At 45.9% G+C, this 21,546-nt stretch overlaps 1 protein-coding gene across 1 annotated transcript in view; it reads left to right on the plus strand.

Moving 5' to 3' along the window:
- The window catches only part of ANKRD23 (ankyrin repeat domain 23), a 212,807-nt gene that overhangs the window by 129,215 nt on the left and 62,046 nt on the right, over positions 1 to 21,546 (plus strand). The window contains exons 2-4 of the mRNA XM_069620262.1: positions 13,901 to 14,056; positions 15,481 to 15,612; positions 16,660 to 16,767. Of these exons, the coding sequence (XP_069476363.1) occupies positions 13,901 to 14,056; positions 15,481 to 15,612; positions 16,660 to 16,767 (396 nt within the window). The remainder of the gene's footprint in view (positions 1 to 13,900; positions 14,057 to 15,480; positions 15,613 to 16,659; positions 16,768 to 21,546) is intronic.

The following is a 21,546-nucleotide window of genomic DNA, read 5'->3' on the forward strand; positions in this document are numbered from 1 at the left end:
AAATACCCTTTAACAAGCTTTTCTGAGCAGAAGCAGGGTGGCATCCGTTACTGCTAGACAGAGAAACTGGGCACACACTTTGAGGTACATCTCCGGAAAAGCATCAACGAATACTTCCTGGCCAAAGGCCCAGCAGAAAGAGCCAACACACCCTGCAATGACCAAGGAAAGCCAATGCATACATAAATCCAAGACCCACACCTCCCAGAGAAACATAAGAAACTTGAAGCACACCACTTTCACCTGCATGCTGAAAGGGTGAAGCAAAGGGCTTCAACTAGGGTGACCAGACGTCCCGGTTTTGCCGAGACTGTCCCAGAATTTGGTGCTCTGTCCCCCTTTCAGAAGATTAGGTTTCCATTGGAAACTGCAGTGGTCCCGTGTTTTTGTAGTACGTCTTCGTAGTAGGTCTTGTAGTAGGGCTTCACTGAAATGCTGCATGTTACAACTTAAGATAGTGTTGGTTTGTGATAAATTAATTACAATATGTGTTTATTTGAACAGTAACACTTAAGCCCCCTTCTCCTCCAACGCTACTGAAGTATAGAGCCTTGACAGCCACTTGTAAGAGTTAGTCCTACTTTTATGTTAGTTGCCCTGTGCCGGGTTTTTACTTTTTAAATCTGGTCACCCTAGCTTCAACTCACTAGGAAACTCAAATGTAGGCACAAAGCAGAATGACAATCTACAGCCATACAGGAGTTACCTCCTAGCAGACTGATCACAGTAATGAATACCAATCAGATGACCAAATACAGGGTCCGTGAAGACAGACTAAAAATAGAAACAGGACAGCACCTACAGACCTGGAAAACGGAAAAGGACCGGGTTTTTCAGCAATATGACCTAAGATGAGTGAACAACCCGATTCACTTCTTCTTACAATATCTCAATAGTGAAGAACTAGCCAAGCACAACAATAAATAATTTTCAAGCAGCGAGGTTAACAGCTCCAAGAGGCACAGAAGATCTGACTTCAGCTGGGGAGTGGGAGTGAGAGACAGAAAAAGCAGCCTGGTTCCAATCAGCTTGCAAATCCATGAGAAACTCAGGGCTCGTATTGAAAGTATTTTTGTACTTCACAAGTAAATCTGCAAATATTCCGCGATCCTTGCGAATCCATGAGCCTTGCCAATAAAGTGGTATTGTATTGAGCAGTGTTGGAAATGGAAAACATTTACTGGGGGAACCCTCTCATGCTTGGAGGGGCGGGGCCGAGCGGAGGAGGGGGGTGTGGTCGAGGGCCATGCCCCCAGGCTAGGTCAAGCAATACAGTATCTCTTCATAGAACCCAATCCTGGCGATTTGCATAAAAGCAGCAAAGAGCATTATGACAACATAAGAATGCCCACAGTTTTAGATTTGAAGCATGTCTGATAGTGATTGAGTAAGAAACCTTTTTGAGCGAATAATGGAAGTTGGGCTTTGCAGTTTTGATTGGTCACACTACTCACTCTAAGAAAAGATTTCTGTACATTGCAGTACAGTTAGACCAGTTTGGAAAGCTGCAACAAGTATGTGAGGCTTTGGCTGTTTCTGTATTCTGTGTGCCAAGTGTCTGTTTGTTGAAAGGTGGGTTGCTCATGCAGCTGAGTTATCACACCCACAAGCAACCCGCGATTCAACGAGCAGAGGGCTTTCAGAAGACTTGGCAGCGCTGCAGAGTCTTTTAATAGTGGGTTGCACATCCATGCAATAACGGTACGACGTTCTTTCGTTGCAGGATGTTTTTTCGTGGGGTTTTTTACGGCAATTTTTTTTTCTAAAAAACACATTTCATTTTTTAGAAAATGGGGTGTTTGGGGGGAGCCCCCCCAAAAAATTCGATGGGGTTTTTCAGAAAAAAAAAATCGCAGAAAAAAACCACACGAAAAAACATCCCGCGATGAAATGACAAGGAACCGCAATAACGCAGCTTCAGAGAAGATCTGTGATTGACATGGGCAAGCCCCTGGGTTTGGGGGGCAAACCCCTTGGTCTGGGGATTGAGCGGCACTCTGGAAAGACTTATGATGTTCCAGCATATTTCCTCTGCTGGTATGGAGGTATTTTACTGCTTTGACGCATGCCATTTTTCCGCGGCTACTTTAGCACAGATGTCTGTCGGCACGCACATGTTGGCCGCGCCCAGCAAGGCGCAGGGATCTGTCAGCGCCGGCCAAATGGGTGAATAATCCTGGGATATAGGTAAAAAAAAAGAAAATTACAGCTGGACTTGCTGAGATTCCGAACCCAGGTCCTTCTTCAGGGCACGGCACTTAGTCACACGACCAAATGAAGCTCCTAGTTTGGAGGTGCACAACTTTTATACTTACCCTGCAACCATACATATACACATATATGTATAATTGCAGGTTAAGTATGAAAGTTGTGCCCTTCACTTATAAGTCCTGTTTGGTCATGTAGATAATTGCTGTGTCTTGAAAACTGGTGTACCGGGACATGGTGCAGCTATACATTTGATTTTTATTTATGCCAGAATTATGTGCCCATTTGGAGCGAGGGTGATTTAGGCACAGCTGCTAAATGTCAGCGGTTGCGTCTAAATCGCCCTTGTGCTAAATTGGCTGTCATGCCACTGTGGCCATGCTGAAAGGGGCTCTGCGGCCACAGTGGTGCAGCAAAATGGTCCACGTTAAAAGGCTTGTGCCGAAACAGGGAGCACCGGTTATTTTATAGGTGTATTATATAGTGCTAACACCCCACCTTCTGGCCACAGGAACACTAAGTATACTGAAATGCCAGGATCTCATTTAATATTCATCTCAAAGGAATCTACTTGTCTGATACATGCTTTTTAATTATGTTGATTTATACTGTGCACGTCTACCACCCAAGGGCAGTCTCCAGTCGCTCACATGGCTCTGCAAGAGAAGAGGGTAGGGTGTGGTAGTGGGGATAGGATGATTGGATAGGTTCTAAACCACGAGGAACTTGCATCTGTGAGCGGTGTCTTTCATGTGGGAGTTGGTTCTGCAGGACCTCTGTGTTGTAACCATATGGGTAGGACTCAGTGCCTCGGTGTGCTAGTGATCGTGTTGGGTGTGTGTATTGTGTGTTGTTAGGGTGGGGTTTGTAGTCGTGCGCACGGGTTAGGTGTATCCATAAGGGTTCCAGAGTAGCGCATGGCTGTTAGATGTTTGAGTATATAATGTTGGTGTGCATGCATGTAGTTGATGGATTCATGGACTATGTGCAGGGGTGTTCCCTCTAGTGTTGTTTACAGAGTCTCAGAGAGTTGTTAGGGTGTGAGCATTGGATTAATTCTCGGTGTGTTTATGTGTAGAGTGGCTAGCCCCTAGTCATGTGCAGTGGCATTGATTATGTTGTACGAGCAGGAAGGGGGAAATGGGTTAGTAAGTTGGTCGGTTTGACGATACCTCTGGCGTGAGTCTTTGGTTGCCGTTCAATGGTATCTACCAATGTTCTGGATTGTGGTTCGTCAGTCAATCTTGCCTCCTCTCTTGGCCTGGAGGCTTAATTCCCCTGTGGGCTTGGTGGCTGAGTTCCCCTGCAGGTTTGGTGGCAGAGGCTAGGGTGTACTTTAGTGTGTTCCTGTTCACTCGTTCGGGATAGTCATGGCAGTTGGGCGTGGACCCTTTGTGTGGTCGGCTGCTGAATGGGTGCCAAGTGGTGTTAAATAATTAGAGGAAGTGGTGCTCAACAGGGCGGCCCTAGTTGTGCGTGTGGGGAAGTTGGCCAAAGTACAATTTGTTATCGCCTGTGTTTTATACCACAAAAACCCACGAACACTTGTTTTACTAATTTTGAGCTAATTAGGAGTTTAGGGTGGGTCTTTTCCACTGTGAAAGTCATACTGCACGTTGCTCAGCAGGCTCCGGTGCCTGGATGCGTGCACCATGCCCCTTTATGACATGCCCTGCCTGAGAGGGAAGAAAAATACTACTCTTATTTTTAATCAGATTTATTTTTTATAATGTGCCCCAAACAACCCTGTTTCCCCTCGGATACGTTTTTGATGTTTCACCCATATTGTACATGGCCAAGGTCAACGGCTACTTTCTACCCGAACCACCATGAAGAAAATCACCAGTAATGTCAACAATACCACTGCTGCTCTTGCCAGTGGTGAAGGAGCCGAAGACTTCACAAAAGGATCCTGTATCAAGGCTAGGAAAAACCAACTGGATGAAGGGTAGGCATATGCACAGAATATGTTACCATTATTTATTGCTACTGATATCACCCCCCCCCCCTTCACCTCTGTATTGAACCATGCACACAATGTCTGCTGTGATGCACGTAGCAAAGGGAGGGGTGGAAAGGAGTTTGAGCTGGGGGCTTGGGGGATCCTTCAGGCAGTGATGTCAGTAGCAGCCAATGAAACACCAGGGAGCAGACTCCCTTTTTTCTCTGACAGTTCTCCTTTGTGCCCCTCTTAGTCTTACTTTTCAATTATAAATTCTTTCAAGATTTCAAGTCGCATATATGTACTTTTATATTTGCAATGTATCTTTTGTGGATAGTGGGATCGCCATCGCAGCTACTCAATGAACGAAGAAGCTGTTAGACCACCGGCAAGGTCTATAAAAAGAAAAACTCCAGGCTTCCAGAAACTACAGTGCATAGCTCGGACAGCTCCACGTTTGGCCTAAGGTAAGCTAGGACAAGTGAATCTTTTTCTAGCTTGGTGAGGCGCACTTCCCAACGGGGCACGCGACTCCAGGGTTCATGAATTCTAAGTTAACAAAACTCCCAACCGAGGTAGCATAGAGCAGATGCGCAGACAACCATGTCTGACTAGTCGTTTGGCTTGTCGTTCAGAAATCTAAAACCCAACCAGCAAAAAACGGGTTAGGGGCGGAGCATAAGGGACATCTGATCTGTTATGATGTAAACCTCTTCACCATAGATCACATTTCTTGATCTATGAGTTCTTGATATTGATATTTTATTTATATAGTGCCTATACAAAACGTGTTTCAAAGTGCTTCAAGGCGGAGAAGGGAGCAAGAGAAAAATACAATGAACATTTTTACAAGGCCTTGAAGCCTTAAAAATGGGCAAATAAAACTACCATACTAGGCCTGACGACATTTCAGATAGTGCAAGAGCATTGACACAAAATGGGGGGAGTACAAGGGGGGAGGAACAAGCAATAGACTTTCGTACTAGGCCTGATGACATTTCTGATAGTGCAGGAGAAATGATCCCAAAAGGGGAGCAGAAACGGGGTGGGGAGGACAAACAGTAGACTATCGTACTAGGCATGACAACATTTCTAAGAGGATTGAACGGAAAAAAAGGGAGCAAGGGGGTTGGGGGTGGAAGGAGAGGAACAAAACAATGGACTATCATTCTAGGCCTGATGACATTTCTGATAGTTTAAGAGCATTGACTAAGGTGGGGGGAGGGGGAGAAGAGAAGTAGGCAGCCAACATGTGTTGAGGTGGAGAGGGGGTGCAGACCCCAAACTATCTTGAATATCAGGCGTATGAAAGTCATTAAATAGCCTCTTTTGAGGAGGAATCTGAACTTCTTATCGTTCCTCTAACCTTCTTAAAATCGACTTTTTACCAAGTAACGTATGACCTATTAAGATTTTGTAGAGGAAGAGCCAAATACCCCTACCAGAAGCTTCTCCCCCATGTTGCCCGTATGTTGGGAACCAGAAATTGTGAAATGCGCAATACCAGTGAGGATGCCTATACAGCAGAAAATCCTTAACACAAGGTATCCTTTGAGAAAACCCTATATGCATTCACAAAGAAATAGTGGTCTTCTGGAAAGAGTCCCAGAAGAAGTGTGAAAATGAATGGAAAAGGAGACTGGTGACATCATATGAAGCAGAACTGACAAACCTATAAAAGACACAAATGAAGAAGGACTATGGACATTCTATAGGATCTGAGGATGAGGTATGAAAGAAAAGCAACATTTTGGGATCGAAATGAAGATTGCTCGTGCGAAGAAACACTGAAGAAAATGCAAAGTCATTTTACAAATGTACCGATGCTGTAACGCAAGTAGACGAAGTAATCCTGAGGCTGGCTACGTAGTAAATATATTGTGGAGATGCACCAATGTATATTCATAGGAATGTATAGAATCTGGATGTTCCACAATGCACTTTAGCAAATTTGAACCCCATGAACGGAAAGGGCTTGAAGTGTGGGTTAGTTGAAAACAGCTGGTGGCGAAGGAGAATTCAAGAAAGGCTGGCTGCCCCAATATCAAGAGTCGGGGACGCCGTGAGCCTGATTATCTGTCAAGAACCTACATGAACGTGAGAAAGAAGCAAACTCCTGTTGAGGTGTAATGGAAAAACACTGAAGGTACCAATAGTTCATCATTTAATAGTATTATTTGCAACAAAGAGCTCAAAAATTTGGTCTCCAGTCACATGGTCAGATGGAAATAAACTGTGGGTCGAGCTACACCGAAACCAGAAGATAAGACCATGCCACACTCCCTTTTATTCTCAGGCACAGTGAGCTTCTACAAGGCCGAGTTCAAAGCCTTAATTGAATGGCAGACCGCAGGAGTGATGATGGATAAGTGCTAATTGGGTGGGGAGGCATGACCAGGCCGACCCTCCTCCCCACCCACCAGCACCTGGGGTAACCAGCTTGCGAACCGCTAGCAAGTGGAATATTCCCAAAGGGTACAAGCTTGCCAACCAATTATAGAGGGCCGTGTATTTAGGAGCCCTATGGTTTGTAAACCCAATAGGGTGTTGTTTATTAGTATGACACGGAAGATGACTTGCCCTTGGGGTGGGTTTAGTTGCCCACCTGATCTTAGAGACCCAATCACAACTGCCGTCAGTATGGAGCGTATACCTAGATGTTCCCTTTAAGCCTATCACATCCCCTAGTAGGTTTTCTTAGTTTGCCACGTAGAATGATGTCAGTAGTGATGCATTTTTAATATAAGAATGCTGTTTTTCATGTGATGCTTTGGGAGAGATTGAGCGAACGTCCGTTGATGTCTGTTGTAACTCCCTGTCTTAGATAATTGTTAATAAAACAGTAGAGTGTTTTGCCACCTTCCTGAGTCTGTCTGATTATTGATGTATGAGTACGTTCTACATCCACATCCATCTCTAAGTATTGCTACCTCGTCTTAAAGGGCCCCAGGACCCGGGGTTCAGTTTTAACACAAACTGGTGTTGTATTCTGTATCTTTCCTAAATAAACATTTTAGAATGTTTTTCTTCTTCTTGTACTTCGGTCTTGGCACACTGTACCTTTTGATCGGCCAGAATGAAATTCCTAAATTTGGGGTTGTAATCTTTACAATGTTGGCATTACTGACCATTCTCATCAAGGTGGGCTAGGCCAGAAAGTACCCCTTGACCTTGGTCACATACCATGTGGGTGAAACACCTGAAGCGAGTCTGAGGGAAAACAGAGTGGTTGGGGCAGTTTATACAAAATAACAGTACAGACCAGGAGACAGCAGAGTTGAAGACTGCGTTCAACCAGAGGTAATACCGCCAAACTCTTAATGAGGACCCAAGTGTCATGATGGGCTACATCTCAGTACAACATGTTTGATACATAGTAACAATTCTTACCTCTTCAAGCACCACATAAACGTACTCGGAGCAGGCCGCCTGCTGCATCTTGAGTCTGCGCGTCTGTGGAGTTGTACACTACACCAATTGTAAATGTTCACTTGGACAGGTTAAGGAGTACAGACCACAATCTGTGTGAAACCACAGAACTGGTGACTGCATATTCCATGCACAAAAATGAGAGGCATGTGTCGGCTTGGGAGCAATCCATGCAAACAAGGGACTACACATGATTATTTGGCCAAAGCCTGGTGGGTAAGATGTAGGGCCTGAGCCAAACCTTCTTTTAGTATTGTGTTTTAATCTTGTTATGTGATTCTCCGATATACTCCATTTTCTTTTGTATGATATTGCGCTTGCACTTTTATGGACTGAAATCCAAAAGAAAGTATTGGATTGATTGAGTACAGCTGGAGTCTGTAAATACCTTGGGTACACAGTCGGCAAATACAGACGCTGGGGTTGGTTTCGCTCGAGTCTAGCGTCATCTCTTTTGTTATAAATTTGAAGACGTCGAGGTGTTTGTTGGCTTTTAAGGTTCTACTCCTCGATTTTGTGAGCAAAAACCTATTTTGGAAGACGAACAAGCTAATAAACAATAACCTGCCCTCCTAGGGCTGCCCTTGCAGAGCACAGAGCAGCAAAGCGCGCTGGAATTCCATGCCCATCACAGCAGGGCTGGCATCTGGATGGCGTTTCAAAATGTGCTTCAAGCCATGCCAAAATCTGCCTTCTGTTCTAAAAAGCGGCTGGATTTAGGTCAAGAACATTTGATGTTATTTCCCCAATTCTGTCCAGCTGGCATGCCCTTCCGTTTAAGGGCATAGGAAGCTGTCGTTCTCCCTTAATCACTTCATCTGGCCGCAAAGCTCCAGATTGCAGCGGTTGCCAAGGCAACGAGGAAAGGCATCTCTCCCTCGCCCTGACATTTCCAGAGTGATGTCATTTCAGACATGCCCTCATGCTTTCTCCCATGCATTCCTGGTGGCGCTTATCCTCCAGGCGCCTCTTTGGCGTGTGTGCCTTCCTACCATATCCATGCCTACACCCACCCACTCATGGTACCATACCCCTGCCTTCACATATAGCTTGCCCCTGCCTGTAACCCAACCACCATCCCACTCTATCTTTGCCCTACCTATTCTGAACCCGCCACCCTGCCCCTGCCTCCACTAACCCACCTACACTACCTTGCCCTGCCCTAGACCCACCCACCCTGCAATCCCCTGCCTACACCGACCCACTGTACCTCATCCTGTCTACGCCGACCGACTGTACCTCACCCTGTCTACGCCGACCCACTTCACCGCTTAACTACATTACCTCGCCGCTGCCTGAACCCAACCAGCATAGCTGACCCCTACCTGCCTTGTCTACCTTGCGCCATAGCCATCAAGATGCTCACCTTGAAAGTTATAAACATGCCTGCAAGTTAGTGTTTGCTGTCACATAACATTAGTGACAGACAAGGTAAAAAGATTTCTGTACGCTGCAGTGAGCTGAAGTCTTTTACTAAGTCTACTACTAATGTTATGTGTCTGCAAACGGTGACAAATCCAAGGAGATCGTCACCTCTCCCCAAAAGGGAGCCACCCCCTTTGGGACTATGGAGGTGAACCTAGGAGACAGGATAAGCCGGATTCCTCTGGAGGGGAGTTCTCTTTAGGAGACAGGAAAACCCCAAAGAGTGACTTAAATCACCATTCTCCCACCCTCCTTAATGGGTTATCTAGGAGCTAAGGTGTATTAAAGCCCTGTGACCCTTTTTACAAGGGCTGACTCAGCTTCCAACTGAAACCTTACCCAGTGTTAATGGAAGACAGCGGACAGACGAAAATACCAGTCTCCAGGAGGAGCATCATTTGAAGAGCAAATCCAGGAGAGGGATTCCGCGAAGCCTGTTGAGTCGCAGTGCGCAGAGGGTGTATGACCGGTAACGCAGAGAGAACTCCAGAAGCAGCATCCTGGCTGGCAGGTTACGCTAGACGAGTGCAACCAGCCCCCATGGACTAGTAAGAGGGACTGTCTGGTGCAACCACGAGAATCGAGTACAACGGCCAAGGTAAAGCCCCCAGGAGAAGCCACCTACAGACTCCCGCACTGAGCGAGTGGGAGATACAATGGCGGTCTTTGCGGAGTCCAGTTGACAGGTCGCAAAAGCAGCTCTGTGGTGAGAGGAGGACCAGGCAGACTGCAAACCCCTCCCGCGGAGCATCACTCAGAAGCAGGTATGCGGTGGCTCCAGAGGAACTGGAGGTGGACGTCAAGGAGAGAAACCCTTGAGCCAGGAAAGAACAGAAGGTTAGAAACAGAGGAACGATCCCCTTAGTTGGGAGAGAATGGAGCAGTCCCAGATTGGGAAGGAAGAGAGAGAGAGAGAGAAACTCCAGAGTGGGGTAAGAACAGAAGAACCCCGGAGTGGGAAGAAAGAAAGGGACGATCCCCAAAGTGAGCACAGAAACGAGAAACCCCAGTGTGGAGACTATGACAGAGAGAAATCCCAGACTGGGGAGGGAGCAGAAAAGCCCCAGAGTGGGGCGAGGAAAACAGACAAGCCCGGAGAAGGGAGGAAGGGAGGAAACAGCAGAGCCCCGGGGGGTGGGGGGGAGAAAGAAAGAGGCAAGCCCCAGGGTGGGGAGTGAGAAAGAACAGAGTCCCAGCGTGGGGAACGGGGGAAAGAACCGCAGAGTGGGATATGGGAAGGAGTGGAGCCCCAGAGTAGAAGGAATAGACTGAGAAGACCCTAGACTAGGGGGATCCAGAAAGACAGAAGAAAGACAAAAGTCTCCCTAAAGGGCGAAGGGCTGTGAGATGCATAAAAGTGAGAGAGAGAGAGAGAGAGAGAGAGAGAGAGAGAGAGAGAGAGAGAGAGAGAGAGAGAGAGAGAGAGAGAGAGAGACCGACCGACCGACCGACCTGGTGGGAGTCCGGGGAAGGCACTCCAGCACAACGATATAAACCGGAACTGTGAGCATAGGCAAGGGCCTATGGTAAATAGACAAAGGGGTGGGGATCAGAAGCCATCAGCCACCCTTTCATTGGGCAGTGTTCCAAATATATCTTGGTTGTATTTCTGTTTTACCTTTTTAGAGGTAGGGATAAAATCGAGGTTACAACAGAATTCTGTACCCCGGATTTCATTTATGTAAGACATCCTGACAAGCACCCTTTTTCAAAAGTGTTCCTTTGTTTAGTGTTGGGCTTAGACTCTTAGGCTAAGGGAGACGTTCGCCCTTTGTTTACATTGAAGAAAGAGTGCAATAATTCAGAGAGCATTCCTGCCTGTCCGTCGCCTCATTCTGATCTACCACAAAACACTACCTTGCAAACATGGTTGAGATTACTCGATAGGCAGGGGCAAAATATGTACTGCCGTCTTGCCTATTAATGTAAGATGCAAAAGAACCGCAAATGCCAAAACTATTGGCTCCGCCAATGATGGTTTAAGCCGGGGTTAGATCTAGGGTGGAGCTTGGGGTACTTATGAGTAGATTAGATGCGCACGCGGTAGGCAGCAGAAATGCTAGAGTTCTGGATGATCAACTGTGGTCAGGTTTGCCTTGAGTTATACATTGGGGGGGCAACCACTTATGAATGGGTTTCCCTGAATGTATGCAGAGATCCGAGAATCTCTATGTACATTGGACTAAGGGTCATTGTTGGTATACTCCCCAGTGTCCATTTCGGCATTATTTTCTTTGTTGCCGATTTTTATCTGATTCTAACATTAGGAATGCTGGATCCCCTAAACACGTGATTGTCTCGCACGTCTCACATGATCAAGCTCTGCCCATTTAAACTCGTCGTCCGAGAAGCTAGTGATCCAGCCCTCCCGAAGCAACACCTGCTAACATGTGCCAAATACACCTTCACAAACAAATGCTACGCCTACCCCAACTTTAAGGAACTTTATAACATCTCAGCAGATAGTCATGAGCCCCCCCCACTTACAATTCAGCCTCGAGGGATGTAGGACACTCGGTCTGATTTTTATAGATGTTAATGTTAAATGTTAAAGGTATTTGTACCGTGCAACGTCACCAACGGAATTGGACCCCAGGCGCTCAGACGGATCTGCAAACAAGAAGGCGGGTGGGGTTAGTCGGGCGAAGAGGGAGAGTAGGAAAGTGAGAAAGGTGATGTCCTGTTGGCGGCTTCAGTTCGGTTTTCACTGTGCGCTGAGCTTGGGTGTGAATATCGGATCGATCTGAGTCCTTGTGTGCTGTTGGTGCGATGTATGTGTTTGTTTGTTGTTGCGGTGTGGTGAAGTGCATGCGGCTTGCTGAGCGAGAAGGTGGTTGTGTGGATTTTTGTGTCAGTTAACTTTGCAGAAATGTGAGCTTTTGGGTTTGTGGGTTATATGCCTCTTAGTCCTTGTAATTCTTGTTCTATGTGTCTGGTTGTCCTATGGAGTAGGCATAGATCCCTTTCTGTATTTTTTGTAGTGGTGTAGGCAGGCTGTGACATGAGGGGCAAGGCCCACCCACATTGCCTGCTAAGCTGTGTAAAGAACAGTGCCTGATAGCTGATGAGGGTGCATATTTGCTTGATTGATGCACCAGTACATTTTAAACTTTTTTTCAGGACGGCAAATAATGTTTATGTTTTTCAGATCAACAAGCTACTGGACTATGTCAAACAATGACTAGAAGCACGTGGCTTTATCACATAGGCTCTTCAAAGGGGTGCCTAAATATTGAAAATAGTATATTCCACCACGTAGGGTCTCAAGTTGTCTCCGGCCAGGTCTGAAATAATCAACCAGTCTTTGCTTTCAGGATCACATTATATTTGCATCCTGGTACTTGTAGGCATATATGTTGACATCTGTTATCAATTCCAGTGCAGACAGAGCATGAGTTTGACAGCCCCAGTGGTGTGTGTGTACATTCTGCCAGTGCCCTTTCTGCCCGGTCAAATGAGTACCATTTAGTTGGGTGACGGCGGCATCTATTCTTCCCATGTAACGAAGGTAGCCAATGAAAGCTAAACCTCCTGCCCGGTTCCGAGAGCGTGGAAAAGAAAACATCTCTTATGGGAACCCCTACCCTTGGTGCTGGCCCAGCCTGTGTGGAAAATCGGAACACACAGCGCTTCCCTCCTTGGTTTACAGCCTGGGCGACAGTGGAACTGGGTAATTGCGTCGTTAAGGGTTGGGTTAACATCAAACTGGCCCCATGTTCACGCTCCGGCGCATCTCCCTGTTGTGCGAGCATTGCAGCGGTGCCGAGCGACAGTGTGGTGTGGGTGTGTGTGGCATAGCTGAGCGGCTCCCATAGCTGCTGTATCAATCATCCGAGTGCTGTGCGGATGGGGTTTAGCGTTAGGCCATCAAGTCCAGTCGGACAGTTTTCTGCGGCCATGCCAGCCTCTAGGGCTTTCAGCAGCATGAGAATGACGGCTCTGCTCTACGGCTTACGTGCTGTGCATGGCCTAAAGGTGCCGGTGTGGTGTACACGGTGGTGGAGGCAAGAGCCCCCTGCCCCTAACCACGCATCATGACAACCTACAAACATCTGTTTTGGGGTAACTCGGCATGGTTCCAGGCGACCTTGCTTGCATCCGGCCGCATTGCAGACGCATCTCTCTCTGGCGCCATTTGTAAATAAGTAGCTGTCTAAAAATAATTTACTGTCTCAGTATATTACGAATGCGACGGGAATAGCTCAAGCACAAGGGCAACGTGCTGGGGTGGAAGCACGACCACCAGAGCAACAGAGGTTCGAATCCCGGATCTGCACTTAGAAACTGAACTCGGGTATTAAGCACGTTAAAAAATACCAATAAAATCAAACCTCATTCTGCAAATAAATCAGCTATAAGAAAGGGGAGGCGGAGCATTACTCAAAGTCGCAGAGCATTTTGGGAACATAAGGATGCCACAGATTTGTATATGCTACATAATGGTCTGGGATAATGTGTCAAGTGTGCAGCCCTTCTGAACAGTAATACACAATGGGCTTAAACTGCTCATTTTATTTGTCACAAAACTTGGCCTAATATTGAAATGTCTCAAAACCATGACCCATATATACTTATTTGGACAACCTTCACATCTAAGGTGAGAGACTGGGGCTGTCCTCCTTCAGCAGAGGACAACTTTTCATTTTCCTAAATGCATTTCTCTCACAGTAGCTGCTTGCAATGCCTGGCTAGTGTTAGTGGAGCGCACGTTCAGACTCAGGATGCACACACATCTGAGAGAGCCCTGGGAGAACCCTTTGTGGGCTGCTGGGCCCTGTTCTGGCTAGCCCCAGGCCACTTAAAGCCCTGCCAGCCTTACACATGACCTTGTCATCTCAGGCTGCTCTGTTGAGTGTTTATAAAGTTCACGTCATCTCTTGCCATTTATCCACCTAGGTGAGCGGCCATGAATTTCAAGGGAAGGGTCGAGGCATTCGACAGCTGGCTGGAGATGCGGCCCAGGATCTGGAAGGTTCGACACTGCCGACAGCAGGAGCCCGATGGACCATCCTGGACGAAAAGCAGGAGGCGAAGGAAGAGAAGCAGAGAAAGGTGATTTTATGCAAGACAAGTGTTGCCCTTTACTTGTTCAGCCAGTCCACCTCAATTCTGACCTGAAGCATCCTCTTGTATTTCCGTTTCATAGATAGATACAGACACCCCCTCCCCAATGCGCCCCTCTCCTAATCAGCAGCACCACCCACTGTTCCAGCGCTCAGAGGCACAGAAGCTTGTGTGATGCATTTCAGTACTGATCTGCCTCGCGCAGAGCTCTGCCAATGCATCTGTCATGACTTGCTACTTCTCCGGTACTGAACCCCACTCACTGGTCTGCCAATGCACCTCACACATGACCTGCACTATCCTCTGCTATTCCAGAACTTGAACCCACTCCCAGCTCTGCCAATCCTGACCAGCAGAGCCCCATGGTATTACTTTACTAAGGGCCAAACATAGCTCTACCAATGCAACTCAGTCCTGATGTGTAGCACCCTCTGCTATTGTGTCACCACCAAGACCAATGCACCTTATTCCTAACCTGCAACATCTGCTGGCGTTCTTGTACTGAGTCTCCAACACACATCTGTCAATGCACATCAGTCTCCCAGTCCTTACAGAAGCTCTCCCAGGCTGGTCCTGCACTCTGACCCACACACAACTCGTGACAATACGCTTGGTGTTGGGTCCAGAGTTCCTGTGGCTGGTTGAACAATAGGTAGACGAGTGAGCGTGAAGAGCAGAGTTCCCTATGGGAAGGTGGCTATCGGCGTGTTGTCTAGAGCTGGGTAAGTAGGTTATCATTCATACTGCATCCTCTATCACCATAGTCCCTTGATGGGTTGACCCCTGGGAAGGTGAGTGAGTGCTGGGGTGCAGAGTCCCCGTGATGATCAGTGGCTGTGCAGAGTTCCCTGTGCTTCATCCAGCTGTGTCAGGACACATGATGGGCTGGAACGCTCCCTGTGGTTGCTTGGTCTGAGGTTGGGTGAGTTGCAGTGATCCCTGTAGAGAGTCGACTTGGGGGATGCGGGCAATGTGGGGGTTCTGAGCCCCTATTGGTTAGTTGGGCCAGGGATGGGTGGGTGATTGAGTGCTGTGATGCACAATGCATTAGTTGATTGTGACCTGGTGACCAGGGTAGAGTACATTTGGCTGGCCCATAAGGGAGTGAGTGAGCGCTGAGGTATACGTTCACTGTGGTTCATTTCGTAGTAGGTGGGTGGGTGCGGATTTCCCTTTGGTTCATTAGCCCATGGGTATGTGAGCAGGGGGTTCAAGGAGGTCCCTGCACTTTGTTAGTGCTTGGGTGGGTGAACAGGTACTGGGGTGCAGAGATCAATCTGATTGTCCTGTGTATGGGTTAGGGAGCAGATGCTGGGTTGTTGATTTCCAAGTGGTTGGTTGACACACGAGTTGGTGCGCAGACTCCATTTGTGAACCTATTGAGTCCCGTCTTCCCTCGTTGTTGTCCACAGATTGAAACGCAGAGTGACTCCCGGATCCGTCTGGAGAGCTTGGAAGATCTGCAAACCATTGTGGCCCTGAGGAAGCGCAAGAAGAGAACAAAACGTGCCTCACGACCCGTACAACCACCACCCGCAGAGATTGTAAGGAGGGTGTATGAACAAGCCTGTTGGGATTGGCTGCTGTCGAGTCTCTTGACTAGTTACTGGCCTAAAACATGTGCAATGTCTAACCACTAACCTCAATCATTTGCCATGACTATTCACGTTATTCAAGGACCTAATACCTGCATCTTGTTTAGTCACTGATCTAAAGCCCATGTATTGAATGCTTAATGACATCAAACCATTGTCACAATTGGTCAATTAAGTCAAGCATGTATTATAATTGCCCACTGGTTTTGAGTGATAGACAGTCATTTTATCTCGAACATTACAGAGTGGTACATAACAGAGCAGACAATAACACTGAAACACCGAAAAGATTACATAAATATATAAAGGGTAGTGGGGTAAGCAGTTAAAATGGGTCAGGATGGGGTTGGAGTGGTGTTATAAGGGTGGAAAATCAGGGGGTTCAGGTGGACCCCCCCCAAAAGAAAACACAATGAAATGTATCACTCTGTAATGTCCGTCTGTAAAATCACATATAACTGTTTTGAGTATGTTTTACCATTGGTAAATAATCTTGACCATAACGATTTAATACCCTCAAGCATGTTCCTTGGTTGGCCACTGACTAGGAATCAGTGTCATGATTGGTAGTAGACGTAAACCCAGTCTCATGAGTAGTCACCGATCTGAAGACTGTATCATGATTGGCCACTGACCCAAAGCCAACGCCATGATTGCTCACTGACCCCCAGGAAGCATCATGATTGCTCATTGTCATCAAGCATGTGCCATGCCGCACCGACTACTTCCCTGTTCACCACTGTGTTATGAGATTGTGAGTGTGGCTATCTCTGATGACTCACGCTAAACCCGGGATCTGAGCATATCATTATTGCAAGTCCAAGGAAATTGCCTCCAGTTTGTGTTTTGAGCTTTTGAAAGTGCTGCAAGGTTCAAACTCACTGTGTTGCATGTCCTAGCGTCTTATCCCTACAACGTGTTCTGTAGTTGGAGAGTTCTGATTGCATTGCACGGCCTACAGACTCCTCTCCTAACCTCTGCTCTGAATGTCGCCAGACAGGTCCAGTGGACACTGCACAGTTCCTGCAGGCAGCTGTACAACACCAGCGACTTGTGGTGGACAAGTACCTGGCCGACGGAGGAGACCCTAACGCCTCGGACCAGGTAGGCCATTTTGGCAGGTTTTCTGTACCAGAGCCCATGAAGTTCTTTCTGAGCACTTAACTAGTCAGTGTGTGGCTTTGTTGATAACAGCCCCTTGGAGATGTAGTTCAAGATGCTGAGTTTGGTCTGGGTAATAGTAAGGAAGCATTTGCACGTTTGTGGCAGTTTCATTGACGAAAAGGTGGAGCTGGTCTTGTGACTTTAGAAAAATATCAATGGATGAATAATTTTCATGGTGTCACTTTATGGCATGTGACATGTGAATTGATGATGCCATCAAGCTGGTTGCCAATGAAGTTCATACAATCTTCAACATCTGTTATTTATGGACTGACTTTAATTTCTAAGTCTCATTATGTAAAGATATTGCTGGGCTAAAAAATATGGCAGTAGCAATGTTTTCTGTTAAGTCAATGGATCTATTTTTTTTTTATAAACCCACATTTGTACTTTTAATTGAATGTTCCAAAATAAATAAAACCCAACAATACGAAATTTGAGCAATCACTATTGTAAATTGAGAAATAAGATAATATACTTGGGCGGAACTGTTGAAATGACTAAACTTAAGATAACATAATTCTATAATGTCCTTTAATAGGTCACTAACTGATCAACATCACCTTCGCTGAAATCTTCTTCACTGTCCGATCCGGATAAGTTTGCTAAAGTGTGAGGATTATTATCACATAGTTGATCATTTCATCCACGCTCACACATGTCTCTACATTATAATTCGTTTGCTGAACATTTACACAGTGTACTGCATCTGTTCTTCACACACAAGCATCTTATCAAGTGGGGAATGGAGTCTGGCGCAGTGGCATTTCACTGTGAACTGGAGCTATTTCTCTATCCTCCATCTTCCATCCACTCTCAATGGGAGAGTGTTGGGTGTGATTGATCATCTTGGTTCCATATTACCTGCTAGTGGACTTTTTTTTATTGCAGATACAAAAGCATTTCTTGTAGGTGGTACATCTTCCTGGCCAATCTGTTTATTGTACAACATAGTCCAGCGCAACTCTACAAATGGTTCTGAGCTGATAGACTTGGCATATGAATGCTTCCAGTTTATCCAGAACTTGTTCAGGATTCTTTTCATGTGTTCCTAGCAAAAGGGTGTCTTCAGTCGCTGTAGTGAATGCTTGCCAGTGTGAACTTTGACTTTACCTGACAAGGTGCCTGTGCAATGAGATCCAGACGAAGTGTGATTGCACAAGCATTACAGGAGTCAAGTGATAGGAATATCTGTGCAAATGAATTCATGTGTTTTGAAGTAGGCACATCGTGAGACTTAGCGGGGCAGTTCTGAATACATTCTTAGAGCAAACATGATAACATATGTTTCTGGTGCAAATATATATAGTTTACAAAGATGCATCATTGTGTCTGCCTCTTCTTGTGTATTACTAAGGCAGTCCTAAGAACAACTGGAGGAAGCCACCTATATACATCACTAATCTCACAGCACATTTGGAATCTGTTCCACAAATATGTTTTGCTGAATTTATTTATCTATGTCAAGAAAGTCAAGTGAATTGAATGATCTTTAGGAGTATCTGGCAGAAGTGGCAGAACATATATGCAAGTTATTTGCTTGGGCATTTCTTGCAAAGTTGCATTTGAAATAGTCTAGGTTCGAACACATTCAGAATAAGAACTTGTTTTCCAGGTTCATTTTGGGAGTCTGCAACCAGTACATCATCACCCCTCCTCCCTGCAGATTCCATATTTTCAACATTCAAAGTAGTAGAATGTGCTGTACGTACAGTTTTCCAAAGAAAACATGCCACGTCTATCTATTGAAAACATGTAAACTCCTTGGTCCTTCTTTTAACATCAGATTGCTTAAAACTGTACTCTGACTTTAGGAGCTTTGGACCATGGTAGGACATAAAGTCTTTCATGTAACACGATAGTTTCTGTAGAGAATGATTCAGTTTGCTTGTATCAAACAATGTTATGGAGTGTGATTTATCTTTGTCATGACCTTCTTGATAACGCGTAATCCCAGTTGAATGGAGGGTTCCCTTTTCATCAGTTGTGTCCTCAAGTCCAAATTGTCTGCAACACAGTACATTTATCTTCCTTTCAGAAGGAACAGTGGTACAGATGCTCCTCCATCATCTTCCATGTGGTGTAGAACCTTGTTAGCTAAAGTGGTCTCAAGCCGAAGATCTTTATTATAGTTGATTGAAAAAGCCAAGCCATGCACAAGCTGCATCAAGAATTTGATGCAAGTTTTTGGAATGTATTGTTAGACCAACATCAACGTGAAATGGAAATCCACATGTGTCTTAACTTTACTGAAGCTAAAGTACCATAGGAGGCCCGCCTTTCCGCCTGCTCATCTGAATTGAAAGACTTCAATCTCTGCTCTTAAGTACCTCAAGGACACAGTGGACGGACAAGCCATGTGGTCCTAATAATATTTAATCTGAAGTCATTGGTGTCTCAACAATGTCTACATTCATAGTACAGATATGCATTCACAGTACTAGTGCTATGCATTCAGTTAGTCATTTTTTTCAATGATCAATTTTTATTTACTGTTTAGGGTACAACAGTTTGACTGAAGTTATGAAAGGTGTAACACAGGTAGATCCACCATTGTTGTCCAAATACAAGAGCTTGAGTGGCATAGACATTTCTGTTTATTGTATCAATGACAACAAAACAAGGCTTCATTCAAAAACTCAAAATCTACTGAAAAACGGCTTGCTGCTGTTTGAAATCGAAATGAGCGTGAAGACAGGGCGTTCCGCGGAACGCTGCTCAATGAAATTGCAGGAATGGAACAGGATTGATGAGACAGAATGATATCTCCATGAAATAATCTGAATTTATGAAAACGATTATATGTTTGAGGCGCTGAGCAATTAGGTGTTCAGAAGTGGGAACTTTTGTGAAGATTGCTGTCATACACAATGGTGTTCTGAAATTGGAAACATTAGAATGGAAATCTGACACAAGACGAACTAGGAAGATAAATTAAATAAACCACTTGCAAAGAAAGACAGAAAAACGCCCTGAAGAAGACCCTTGTATTTGGGGTCAAAAAACACATGGCGGCCATGTCCATATGCTAATAGGAAATTAAATAAGATTTACAGTATCAATAAGTGACTGTATTAAATTTGATTTTGCAAATATTTAACGGGTACTGGTGCAGAGGTCAGAACACAGTAGACGTTTACATTTTAGGCTTCTTTGTGCTTGAAGCTCTGTCTCCCTGCAGCCTAGAAGTGCCAGGTATAAACGACCCAACTGAGAATAAATTGGAGGAAGAAATGGTATAGGTGGTCAGTGCAGTGGAGTTCAAGCCAACAGGGAGATTATAAATATGAGGTTAGACTGACTTTAACTTTATTATAGGTAGTACCATTAATTTAAAAGAAATAATAATAATGACTACTGATGTAATTGATTGCTTGATTGAGGCTTTTTCATTGCGCATCAGGGACAAACCAAATCATCGGTAGGTGCAAATGTTATATAAATGAATCAGTGAAGCGTTTATAGGCCGTGAACTTTGCTAAGTGGCGTTAGGCCAGAGTCCATCTAACCTATTTAGACAGATATAGTTTTAACTTTTTTCAGAACTGGGAGACGGACTCTACTTTCCTAATCACCAATTGGAGGCTGTTCCATAGTTTATGTCCAGATACAGAGAATCTGCAATAACCTCTAGACAAACAGGAAGAGGGCGATGGTCAGAAGGAACAAGTTACTTACCTGTAACTGTTGTTCTCCAGCATGGATCTGGCATGGATTCACATGCTCATGAATATCCCCTGTCGTCAGGCTGGGAATCCTCGGTAAAGAAAAAATCAGTATCAGTTTTGTTTCTGATCTGTCTTTCTTAGTAGTAACCAATCACTGATCCCTGGGTCATACTGCCCCTAGCCAATGACTGCCCTCTCCCTAAGCCCCGCCTCTGGCAGCCATCCTCAGATTTGGTAGCACGCCAAGTGGCAGTATGACCAAGTGAAGAGCCGCAGAGGGGTAGGTGGGAGGGTTTGCATGTGAATCCATGCCAGACCCATGCTGGAGAACAACAGTTACAGGTAAGTAACTTGTTCCTTCTCCAGCATGGGGTCTGGCATGGATTCACATGCTCATGAATAAAGGAATACATAGCAGTATACACATGCACAACCACGGGAGGTGGCAACAGGGTCAACATTAAGCATCTCTTACCTCCTCACCAGGCTCACCTTAAGCGAACAGGTTGCGCAGCACTGCTTGGCTGACCCTGGACTCCTCCCTGGAGTCCCGATCGACGCAGTAGAATCTTGTGAAGGTGTGTGTCGACCTCCACACGTAGCAGCCCTGCAGATGTCCAGCAGGGGCACACCAGACAGGAACACCGTGGTAGCAGCGATCGCTCTGGTCGAATGGGCTCTGGGACGGCCGGCCAGCGGTCGGTTTGCCAACCGGTGACAATGCATGATGCAGCCGGAGAGCCATCTGGAAATGGAAGTCTTAGAGAGAGCCTTCCCTTGATTCACAGACCCAAAGTTCACAAACAGTTGTGACGTCTTCCGAAAACTCTTTGTGCGGTCCATGTAGACTTCAGCACTCTAGCTACATCCAGCGAGTGCAAAGTCCTCTCGGCCGGCGTCGAAGGCGACGGAAAGAAAACTGGTAACACCAAGGGCTCGTTGAGGTGGAAGTCCGACGGCACCTTGGGCATGAAGGAGGGGTGCATCCTCAGCACCACACTTGTATCATGAAAAGGCAAGTATGGAGGCTTGCAAGATAGGGCCTGAATCT

The sequence above is a fragment of the Ambystoma mexicanum genome, chromosome 10 (genome assembly GCF_040938575.1).
Source record: "Ambystoma mexicanum isolate Mex_15411 chromosome 10, UKY_AmexF1_1, whole genome shotgun sequence".
Lineage (NCBI taxonomy): Eukaryota > Metazoa > Chordata > Amphibia > Caudata > Ambystomatidae > Ambystoma > Ambystoma mexicanum.